The 11,854-nt window shown below is 38.8% G+C and overlaps 2 protein-coding genes across 2 annotated transcripts; both read right to left on the bottom strand.

The window, feature by feature from the left end:
• Positions 1-1,759: 1,759 nt before the first annotated feature.
• LOC122061194 lies at positions 1,760-4,611 on the bottom strand. Its single transcript, XM_042624408.1, has 3 exons — positions 3,716-4,611; positions 3,285-3,632; positions 1,760-2,613 (listed from the first exon to the last, which is right to left on the bottom strand). The coding sequence occupies exons 1-3, from the start codon at positions 3,920-3,922 to the stop codon at positions 2,083-2,085; spliced, it is 1,086 nt and encodes a 361-aa protein (XP_042480342.1). The 5' UTR covers positions 3,923-4,611; the 3' UTR covers positions 1,760-2,082.
• A 2,235-nt stretch (positions 4,612-6,846) lies between these two features.
• LOC122062069 (amino acid permease 3-like) lies at positions 6,847-11,854 on the bottom strand. Its single transcript, XM_042625712.1, has 8 exons — positions 11,650-11,854; positions 11,399-11,537; positions 9,735-9,968; positions 9,427-9,520; positions 9,081-9,295; positions 8,829-8,983; positions 8,525-8,752; positions 6,847-7,744 (listed from the first exon to the last, which is right to left on the bottom strand). Exons 2-8 carry the CDS (start codon positions 11,529-11,531, stop codon positions 7,343-7,345), a joined length of 1,461 nt encoding a protein of 486 aa, XP_042481646.1. The 5' UTR covers positions 11,532-11,537; positions 11,650-11,854; the 3' UTR covers positions 6,847-7,342.

Here is an 11,854-nt window from a genome sequence, read left to right as displayed (position 1 = left end):
GAGCGACAGTGAGCATTCAACAGCTGGGGTGCATGCTGGGGACCTCCCAACTGTTGAATTCTCACTGACACTCACCGCTCATCGCTCACTACAGATGATTTGAGTCTCCTTCAGAAACATTGAAACCTCCTCGCCAGTCCCTACTCCCTAGGGTTTTCAAATCCACTGCCAAATCTATGACCTTTTTGTGAAGTTCTTCTTGGACAACTGTTAGATCCATCAAGTAGGCAGTTTAAGAAGATTTGAGTACAAAAACAAATCCCCACACTGGTAATGTGGATCTTTATTCACACTCTCATATTCTAATCATGTGAGACCGACATTGACATGAATGATTATTCTCTATAGTGAATACAGTGATGTAGTGAACATCAAATGTCTGAGAGCATTCGGGCATGGGCTCTAAGGTTCTCTCGACCATCCGATGTTCACTACATCACTGCACTCACTGCAGAGGATGTTTTTACACACTGACACACTCTATCCTCGTTGACTATGTGAGTCCTTTTGCTCACGAAATCATGTCCCACACCATAATTGATGTAGTTCTTTCATGTTGGCGGCGTGGGGAACCCTCCCCCTTAAAAGTTGTAGCCCACAGTCCCAACCCTAAGTAGAGATGGTTTTAAGTGATGATCATCCCCAGACTAGACACCAACCCATGTCAGGTGCTATGGTTGAAGGGTTTAATCAAACCAGGTCATCCAAGTCCATTTTGACTAGTTTGAGAATTTAAGTTTTCTTGATTGTCTACAAAAATTCAAAAGTTGGTTGAATACTTCAATTGTCTTACATGGGTTTCTGGTAGGGACAGATCCAACATCAACTTAGACCCAATTAGGTGTCATGGATTTATTGGTCGATGGTTCAACCAAGGTCGGCTATGAACACTAATTATGAGAGTGAAAGCTTACCCTCTCAACAAACCTGATCCTGCAGGTCATTTTTTCATGACAAGGAGTTAGTTTATTCTCACCAACTAAAGTCTCCAATACTTACTTTAATTCATCCTGAGTGGACTTTATGTCATCCTTACTTTTCCCTTTCTAATAAAGATTAAGAAAAGAACTGCCTCTCTGATCATCTAAAGAAGAAAAAGGGAAGGGGGGGGGGGGAGAGAGGGTTACAGCCTCACAGGGTCCTCTTTTGACAAAAATTATGCCTTCTCTGCACACTCCGCATGAACATGAAAGAAAAAGTTGCTTTGATTTCACACACTATTGAGAGAGAGAGAGAGAGAGAGAGAGAGAGAGAGAGAGAGAGAGAGAGAGCAGTGTGGATCTAAGAACCTTCCCATGTGCCTCTCCTTCAGCATGAGCTAGACCCTAAACTTGATAGAATGATACTAGCTAACATGGTACAATTATGTAGTATTATTATGCCTGACCACCTGCATTACTTACTTGATAGACCCATTTGTGGAATTGGACCCTAATCAGAGATCCTTGTCCACTAATGACTCTTTTGACATTTTTGCAGATCTTTAACATAAAAAAAATGTCTTTTTTAACTTTTATCATATGGGTCATGGCTGATAGTTTTTCTTTTTCCCTGTTAAAAAAATCAATCAGCCATGACCAATCTGATTAAAAAAAAAAAGGAAAAAAGAAAGGCTGATAGATGCAATGTTAAGCAGTTCATGTGCTATATGTTAATAGACTAAAGATTGTTCCCTAATAAAGAAACAATTTAAAGTTGTCTAGGCAGGGCTTAGTATAAAAGCTGCAGTCTTTGAAATGAAATTTTAAGTTTAATGGGCTAAAAGACAAAACATATACATTTAATTGGCTCTAAAAATGGATACAAGTCAAGGATATTATAGCATACTATAACATCAATTGAGACTTGAGAGTCAAAAAGACATATACATAGAACAGTAGAGAGATTCACAGAAAGGAAGATGAAAACAGAGATTTCATGGTCACTTATTGCATATTTACAGAGATTTAATTGGAAGAGTGACCATGAATAATTACAGAGATTTAATTGGAAGGGTTATCCTCTTCCAATTGGTTTCTTTGTTTTCTGAAACTCTTAATATCACATTGCAGTTACAGGAACTTGTTGAGCAGGTGATGCTTGTCAGCACCGATGTAACGGCGATTTCCAATCAAGCTTCTCATTTGGATAGCCTTGCCGGACTTCTTCTGGCGGGATGAAGCAATCCATGGAGAGACCATGTACATTGAAGACGACATCGTCGATCGTCCATGTCTCTTCCAGCCTTGTAATTATAGGACCCAACTTCACATTGTTTCCAAACCTTACTAAGCTTACAGTAGAGTGACCTGAGTGAGCTATCATCACACCATCCACAGCTCTATAATCTTCCATTCTTGATCCCATTGTGGTCTCCCAATAAGTAGGTTGTGAACCTGGTGACTGAATCCTTGTCAAGAAAGAGTCCTCTAGATACACTAGCAAACCACTTCTTTGGCTAAAGTAACCAAAGATAACATGTTTAATGATCTCTGCTGTGCTATCACTTCTCTCAGTCAAGGCAACATCATCTGCTGCCAATTTCAACATGAAACAATCTTCTCCAGCCATTGGCTTCTCCCCTATGTACTGGGCAGAAGAGAACAAAGCTGCCATTGTTAAAGGATCAAGCCCCTACACCAAACAGCAATTGTAGTTGTAATTCAGACCTCTTTTGGATCACATTATGATTTCGAACTTAGTTCTTTGAACAAACCCCACCCCCTTACTCCAATGATTTAATCAGGATAGAATTGGTCCCAAAAACCCTAGAATTGTCTCAACAGGGTTATAGGTATCAGTGTCTGTATAGTCACCTGATCCATATCGATATCGGTCTCCAGCGAAACCGATATGCCGATATTTATACCATGTGCCACAGTTCATCATCTATACTATACTGTGGACCAGTATTGTAGTATCTATATTGCTATTTGCTAACCATGTTCAATTCATTCAGGGACCCAAAACCAAAGATTTTGTGGGTCCCTTTGAAGATACTTCAGGGGATCCTAGCCATCCATTTAGTCTTTATTGTCCTTGAATGCTCTACTCAAGTGCCCACTATGCATGAGCAGGAATCACATGCAATCAGTGTCCTACCATATGTGACTGACTTTGATTAGAGAAATGCAAGGTTACTGTGAAATCAAATCAAGGTTACTGTGGAGATCAAATCAAAATCAAATACATAATTACATGTAAAGGGTTGTCCTAAAGGTGGAAACTTGAACAGAAAGCAAAGAGATTTTTTAGTTTTGGTGGGGTGGGGGTGGTGGTTTGGGGGATCAAAGAGCAATACTTGCCTGAAGTACGCGGCGGAGAGGGCGAACGCCGCCCTTGGCGGTGTGAGCGCCGAGCCAAGGAGTGTGTCTCCAGGCCACATTGCCGTCACTACCGGCGACGACCTTGTGGCCACCAACGACCAATTCTACCAACCACTTATCAGGGAACATCTGCCAGACAACAAAACATCCCCTCTGTGAAACTCCAGTGGCTGGAGTTGCAGCGACATGCGAGGGAGATGCTAGCTCCTCTGCCATCGACATCCTCACTTTCCCTACTACATAGATGCTCTTCACTGTCCCCTCTATTTTCCTGCACCCAGTTGCCGCAGTGAAGTGCTGGATTATATATTGTGCCGACGATTCCACCTGGGTACCCAAATTGGCTTACAGTTTAGAAACAGAGAAGTAAAGAGAAGAAGAAGAATCAATTTGTTGAGAAAGTAACTTACGTCGTTGATGGATTGTGTTGGGGGAACAGAAACAGGGGAGAGAGGGCAACCCAGAACACTCAAAAGGATTTTGAGATCGGACTTCTTGTTGAAGAAGAGTGGGAACGGGTTCTTGAGCCAATTTCTCCATGCCTGACCTTTCTTTGAGCTGTTCTTCGCGTCGTCTTCATTGATGGGTTCTTCAGAGAGTGGTGCTAGACGACGCATTTGATGGTTTGGGATGATTTGATTGCAGTAGTGATTGATGACTCTTTTGTTTACTGATTGGAAAGGAATAGAGGCGTGTGTGAGAACGTGAGAGAGCTAGAGAGAGGGAGAGAGTTGCAGAAGGAGAGGAGAACTAGAATCTACTAATAAACTGAAGGGGGTGGCCCTCTTCTGTTCTGGGTGGAAACACGAGAAGGAGCTTTTAAGGCAGGCAAGGCAGGCGAGGGGTCCATATCATCCTTTGTAATTATGCACTTCAAATGTTCGGTAAAATTCCTGAAAGGACTCTTTAGATGGAGTGCTTTTTGGGGTAACTTTAATAAGGAACACACCCAAGATTCCAATCCAAGAGTTATAATCTCCCTCTATAGTTTGCAATTTGATCCAAGCCTCCATGGCTCCAAAACTTCCCCACTACAGTTGTTAATGACTGTAATGGTGATATGCCCAATTGCAAACTATTGATTATGTGGGTAAGAACCTGAAATCTTTAATGGTTATGAGTTGGAGAAACAAAAAAGACAGATGGGCCATTGATATAGTTGAGCAAAGGACACATAGTTTATTTCATTCTTCATTTGTTAATTACTCCTTCTGAATGGCACAGAGGAGGCTCTGAATGGCATCAAATGGCAAAAGGTCAAAACCTCATCATGAATGAATTTACTCTCTTGAGCCTCAGCTGGTGTTGACATGACAAGATTGCAGTGATCCCATATCCACCTTGATTTCAGGAGAAGAATGGAGTACCTACAATTAGTTCATGGGCTTTTAGTACTATGCCCAAATATCAAATTGAATTTGGAGCTTTTAATAAGGGATTTAGTTTTCTTCAACCATAGTAAAGAGAGAAAGAATCTTATCCTCAAACTCAAATTAGACAAAATAAAGATATTTCAGATCTTTGTAAATAAAGGATAAGAATTAATGATGATATTCATTATTCCAAGAGTCCAATTGGGGGTGTCAATTAGACGATTTGATGCAATTTTAATCAGGCTGAATCAGTTTCAAAGTGAGAACAAATGAATCCAAAACCAGACCAAAAAAAAAGGGAATGTTTTGTTTCAATTTGATATTGGGTTTGGTATGATTTGAATTCGATTTAACATATATATACACATAATTATGGAAAAAAAATCATTTTTAATGGTTTTTGGGTTGGTATTGATTTTTATCAGTTTCATTTTGCTTTGGTCCAATTTTTCTTGTCTGGTATGATATTTTAGTTGGTCCAGATTTCAGTCAGTTCTATGATATCTCAAACTAAAGCCAGCCCAATAAGAAATCCGTTTTGATTTGATTCGGATTTTTTGATTGATTTCGTTAGATCAATTAAATTTAGGTATACCCTTAAGTCTAATCATAACATCAAATCACCTTGAATGAAGAAGATGACGGAAAACTTAATCCCCTAAGAAGTGATCACTAAAAGCCCAACCTAAACCCTAACAAAAATGAACATGGCCTTGAAAAGGATGGATCAGCAAAAGCATCTTCAATCTCCAAAGATTTCATAGATTTAATGCCTTAGTTAAGTGTAGATTTATATTCCCTGATTTTTCTCCACTATTTTCTTCTTTTCTTGTAATGTTTTTTCCATTCCTTGTCACTACCTTATGGAAAGTCTCTTTCGAAAGAGTAGTATGACTGAACACTTTTCATTCTGTATGACTCAAACTGAGATATAGAATCCCACAGAAGCTCAGGCTTCTAGGTTGTTTAGCTTCTATTTTGCAGCCCAACCTGAGGAATGGACCACATTGGACGGTATCAGTGCATTTGATTAATTAACTTTATATAGGTAAGGTCCCATTGAGCCTAGAGACTTCAAACTCTTTTTTTTCTTCTTTTTGATACACAGGGTACCGGATTTTTTACCCAACTAGTCGCTAAGGTCACTGTGATACCGCTTACATAGAATTGGATCAGTTCGAGATGAAAACTCTCGTGTGACTTCAAACTCTTATTTTTAGACAAAATGGAGCAAATCAGATTTACGATAAATTTATGAACTCTTAAGTACCCTTGATTCTCTTCCCTATCCATTATTATTTTTTTAAATTTCAGATCATGAAATTAACTTAAAATTGGGTCTATTGTTGTTGGATGATATAGAGGATTGTATTTAAAGGCTTCCTACTTGCTAGGTTTTGGGTTTTTTTTTTTTTTGGGGGGGGGGGGGTGGAGAGACTGTAGCAAGGATTTATTTATCGGTATTCGTATTGGTATCCATAATGGATATGTATTGGTTATTTTTTCCCTTGCTTTTAAAAAAAAAGTACATTTTTTTTACTGTTTTACCCCTGATAATACGGGCAACTTATTCTGATCAGTCAAGTATCTATATCGGTCTCAACCAATACTGATACAATATCGATACTTGAAACCATGGGCTCAATTGATTCTACTGCAACTTGCCTGATACACTATCCGACACCAAGTTTTAGAACCATGGTTGAATGAACATATTCACCCTAACAGTGTCAATTTGATACGGTACTAGTATTTGGTATGGCTTTGGCATGGTACAACAGACCAAGTGTCAATACCAATATTGTACTATATTGAGAAAAAATCCTACATTTCAATACCAATATTCTACCAACTCAATATGATTTTTATCGATATGGTTTAATATTCTATATGGTTTCGGTACAATATTTTTTCCATTTGTATATATATATATATATATATTTGATATTTTGATACGATGTTTAGTATTCGATATTTGGTACGGTTTTTGTGATTCGATATGGTTTGATGTATCGAATGATTTAATCTTAAATATCAATATCGTACCATTACGAGAGAAAAAAAAAAGTTGAAAATACCCAGGGTGTTCTTGAATCTGCAATCCTTTGTCAAGAGTCAAGACCATGGAGTTTCTTATTCTAATATAAGCAATTGGAACATTTTTTTGCCTTAATCTTCTTTCTCTATTCTTTATGGAGAGAAAACTTAACAGTCACAAAACAAAGGGACGAAGAGAAGCCCAAAATATCCACTCTTAAGCTCCTCTCCAGAGCCCACCTTGACAAGTTGAAGCAAGTAAGAGAGCCAATGTTATAAACATATCCATCAAAGAATTGTACTCACTTTGAACCAAGAATAGAGGTACCCATAATCCAGTACTGAAGGTGAAGATGGAGCAGTGGTTCAACCACCTGAGCTTAAACATCATCACCGAGATGATCGCCGGAAAATGGTAATTGGGAAACATCAATGACACGGGAGGAGGATATGAGGATGAGGCCTAGAGATCCATAAAGGCAATTGCTCAATTAAGGTATCTATTTGGGGGACATTTAAGAGCACTAAACACCCCGTGTGAGTGACCTCTAGAAGGTAATAGGAGTCGAACTCAAAACCACATACTTCCTGCTTAATTTACCGTTGCTTAGAAATGCAGAAATTAAACTAAGTTTTGAGGTCGATAAGAACTCCAGCGATAGACCCAAATGCAGCAACTATAGTGATCAAGAGGCAAGCAAGACTCAGTATCTGAAGCCCAAGCCATTCACTTGTCCATCTTTCTATCTTCTTTTCTACAATGAACATCTCAACTGGGAAGTAAACAGTCAGTGGCCAGAACCCAAGTGCTCCAAGTATTCCCACAACATCTTTGAAGAATGGTAGAAGACTGGCTATGGCTGTAGTTGCCACAACAAAGACTGTCCTCCATATTAGACGGAAAAGGTTGAGTTCATAGCAACCATAGATAGGAATGGGTAACTCACATTCCTTTCCAATGAAATCGCTATTCCGCCATTTGTTTTTACTCCAATTCTCCACAAATGCAAATAGTGGTTGGCAATATACCTGCAAATAACTTTGTTAGTTTTTTTTTTATTCAGGTCAGCAAAGAATATATTAATAGAAAGAATGCAGGAATACAAAGAAGCACCACAGAGCAAAAATAATCAGAAAACAGGCTCAATCTCCACCTTCGGCATTGTCGTCAGTAGGAAAGAACTGTGTTATCTAATCAACTAAGAGTAATATATATTGTTAAGTTTGTCTCGAATTCTTGACCCGTTTTGAACAATGACCCGCTTCGACATATTTTGGTGGCAACCCAAATGAGAGATATATATTTGTTTTGATGGAAGCAAAGGATTTGGTATGGTTCGACCCGATCAACCGTGACCCGATAGATCCACTCACAACTTGGAGGAATATATAATGTACTATTATCTTGTTGAGCAAGCAGTTGTATTTAAGGGGTTTTTCGAGCTAGGGTTTTAGAGCGAGTTTTTTCACCATTGTTTGGGTGTAATCTCTCTACTACATAGTAAAACATCTTTTTCTTTGCCCAATGACATAGTACACCACATCGGTGTGTGAATCTCATTAAATCTCTATGCGTAGTGTGGATCTGTGTTTGTTTATTTTTGTATTTATTGATGTTTGCTATAACATATATACTATTAGCTGCACCTAGAGTCTCCTTTATGTGAATGCATTCCATGGCCAGTAATGGGAGGGGTTTTAGTATCACATTGGTTGGGCTTTTGGGTTGGATGCCATTGAGTGTATCGTGCATCGGCCATAGCCCAAAGCTGGGGGAATAGATGCAGTGAATACATATAACTTAATTACCTGATATGCTCCAATCAAATGCACCACAATTGCAACATTAGCAATGTCAAGCACCCAGTAGGCACTGAAGTATCCAAAGCCTGTAAGAAGATTTCCTGGTGCCTTGTCTCCAAATGCAGCATAGCCCATGCATCCACATAGCATGTAGAACACTGTAGTTACAGTGATACTGATTGAGGTAGCTTTTCTCATGGTTTTATACTCTTCTGGAGGACATTTTAATGTATCCTATAAAAACATAATTTTTAGGGTTACTATGTATACACTTTTCAATTCAGAGAAGATTTCATCATAACAGAAGTACCTGAATCTCAAGGAGAATGACAGAGTAAGAATAAGCAAAGGCAATAGCTCCAAGAGCTTCCATAATTCTCCAAATTTTCTGCATTAGGGTTACACCTTCTATGCTTGCTTCCCCTATGCTAACTCCCATCAAGCTTCCTTTAAAGCTACCATTCTCTGCAGAACTTCATTTGTGTTAAGTTCATGAAGTTCAAATAACCATATAAGATACAGATAAGTATTACCACATCTTCTCAATTGCCTTTGGCTGTACCTACTGTCTTAGTAATGCCAAGACCAAGGCCAATTACAGAGTAGGTGAAAGACATGATTGCTGCAACTATGGATAGCCACCATAGTTGATTAAAATCTGGGATCTGAGAAAGGATCACTTCAATGATTCCAAATCCGATCATATACAGATTGCTTGACATTTTACATGGATCTTTGCCTCTACTCTTGTGAATACAACTAGTTTTTTTGATTGCCCTGTGAGTGAAGAACATGAGGAAAGATTTTAGTGAAACCCTAGTTACAAAACAATGAGATCATATATATCAAGCTATATATTGACTTGTTTTCTCATGTAAAAGGTGGATAATAGATGAGTTTAAACTCACATCATACTTGTTGAAGCTGCAATTGTGTAGCCTATTGCAACACCAAACAAACTCAAATATTGGATTGTTCCACAAAGCATCTCTTTTCGTCCCCCTACATACACAGTAATACATGATACGAACTTGGAAGAACTCAACCTCATAGAAAACTCACAACGATTTCAATCCCCACAGGCCCACATCAAATCTCTTTCGAAATCAATGTGAGATCAGCGCCCCATATGATTGATATGGGATCGTAACAATATATGTAAGGTCGCAATATTAATTAAGAGAAAGATGGTTTGATATAAATGTTAAATTTGTACCTAAGTTAGATTTGACAGCATCCATGTAGGTGTGGTTTCTGGTTCTAGCGGTTGGGTCACCGGACCAGCAGCATTGAGAGAGTAGGTCGGAAGTGTAGAAGGTGATTAAGGCGAAAAACACCATCGCAATGGGGCCAGCCACCCATCCAAGCTGCGCCACCGCCCATGCCAATGATAGAACCCCTGACCCTATCACAGCTGTGATTATGTGCGAAGTCGCAGTCCAAACAATGCCTGCACTACCACCACCATCACCACAGACAAGAAAATCAAAGGTCCCTTACATTACTAGTTGGGATTCTGCCCTTAACAGAAGTGAAGTCCTGTTCTAGGGTAACATATTCTATTAAGTAGCCCAGTGATAGTGACAGGCTGGGCTGGGCCGGGCCTGCCCATCGTCTCCCTCTCTCACTAAGAATTCATGAATGATGAAACCCAATTCACCTTGGAAAATGGAATTCTGTACTTCACACAAAAAAAAAAAATAAATAAATAAAATAAAAAATAAAAAGTAAAAAGTAAGCAAAGAGGAAAAAGAATGCTACTGTTCCCACCCAAAAAACCTATCTGTTTAGGAGATTGGATCCACTACACGTAAGATCACCTAATCCTACACGTTAGGATCCAAAACATATCTCACTCTTTGCCGTTATAAGAGTGAAGAGAGGATATATAAGGAACTAAAATGGACAAGTGTTGGATCTACACATGATTGTATGAGCAATGGATCCATTTTCCCCGTTTAGTGTTCCCATCCCCAAACATAGTCCCTATTTTCAGGGGTTCTAAAAAGATGCCACTATCTCCTGAAAATAAAGAATGGATCCGTTGCTTGTACGGTCACCTGATTGTATGGGTGAACATCCAACACCAGTCTCACTTTCTATCATTATATAAGTGAAGAGTGATATATTTAAAAGTTAAAATGATAGGTAGAGCAGATCCAATCTTCTGAAAATGGGGAATGTATATGGATGTGAGGGAAATACAGATGGGTAGAATTAAGAAAAAATAATAATAATAAATAAATTACCCACTAACTTTAGGGCGGACAAAATATAGTAAAAATTCTCAAATTATTCAGAAACAGGTTTTGATATATAAAATTATTCACCTTATGTTTGTATTGACTGACTTGCAAAAAATTGACTTCAGGCATTACTAAAATACCACAAGAATGATTTTCCTTCATTCGCGGACAAATTTACCTCTTTTTCCTTTTCTATCTCATAAGGATTCTATTGGATAATGAAAATTTAAGATGGAGGAAAGACTCTACCAGTCTGGTGTAGGTAACATATATTTAGGATCAATGAAAGGGCACATGAGAGCATATACAACACATGGGTAGAGGGCAACGTGGTCTTATCACACCCACCTATTTTTGGGTGTTGCCTACACCAGACTCACAAGGTTCTTTCTCCCATTTTATATAAAGCAAGGAAAAAAGAACCTGCTAGTCTGATGTAACAAAAATCCACACAAGAAGCACAAAATGACCGAGCTGCCCCTTCCCCTGCGTGCGCTGAAGATGTTCTCACTTGTGCTCTCATATGCCACGCAAAAAGAAGAATCTGGCATCGAGATCTCTGGCGTGGCTCTCTGCAATTCTGGGAATGAATTTTTATTAATTAAAAATATAAATAAATAAATTATTTTCTTACCTGATCGCTTCAAGCGGCCATCAATGTTGAAGCGGTCGGAATAAGCAGAGTAAGGGTTGAAGGGATGAGTCTCATCGCTGCTTTTTTCTATTTGCAGGTATTGCCGTTGCCTCTTGTCTCGCCTTTCTTCCATCTAAATCTAGAATAAGAAGAAAGAAGATCAACAAAAACATATATGAGCTATGATTTCATTAAAGATGAGATGGAAAAGAAGAAGAAATTAAAGATCCAGAGATCGATCTTATATATACCTCTCATTAATAAAGATGAGATGATCCAGATGATCTTATTGTGCTATTGTGGATTCTGCTCGGAAGTGTTTGACTGCTTGAAAACATGGCCTTGACTTGCAGAGAGAACGAGAGAGAGAGAGAGAGAGAGAGAGAGGTGGTGGATGCCAATGTAATGGTAGCAGCTTAGTTTGACTTTGGATCTCTCTAGCCCGCTGAACCTTCC

Source organism: Macadamia integrifolia, chromosome 14 (assembly GCF_013358625.1).
Source record: "Macadamia integrifolia cultivar HAES 741 chromosome 14, SCU_Mint_v3, whole genome shotgun sequence".
Lineage (NCBI taxonomy): Eukaryota > Viridiplantae > Streptophyta > Magnoliopsida > Proteales > Proteaceae > Macadamia > Macadamia integrifolia.
The sequence above is the reverse complement of the archived record's forward strand: the minus strand, read 5'-3'. Positions and strand labels throughout refer to the sequence as shown.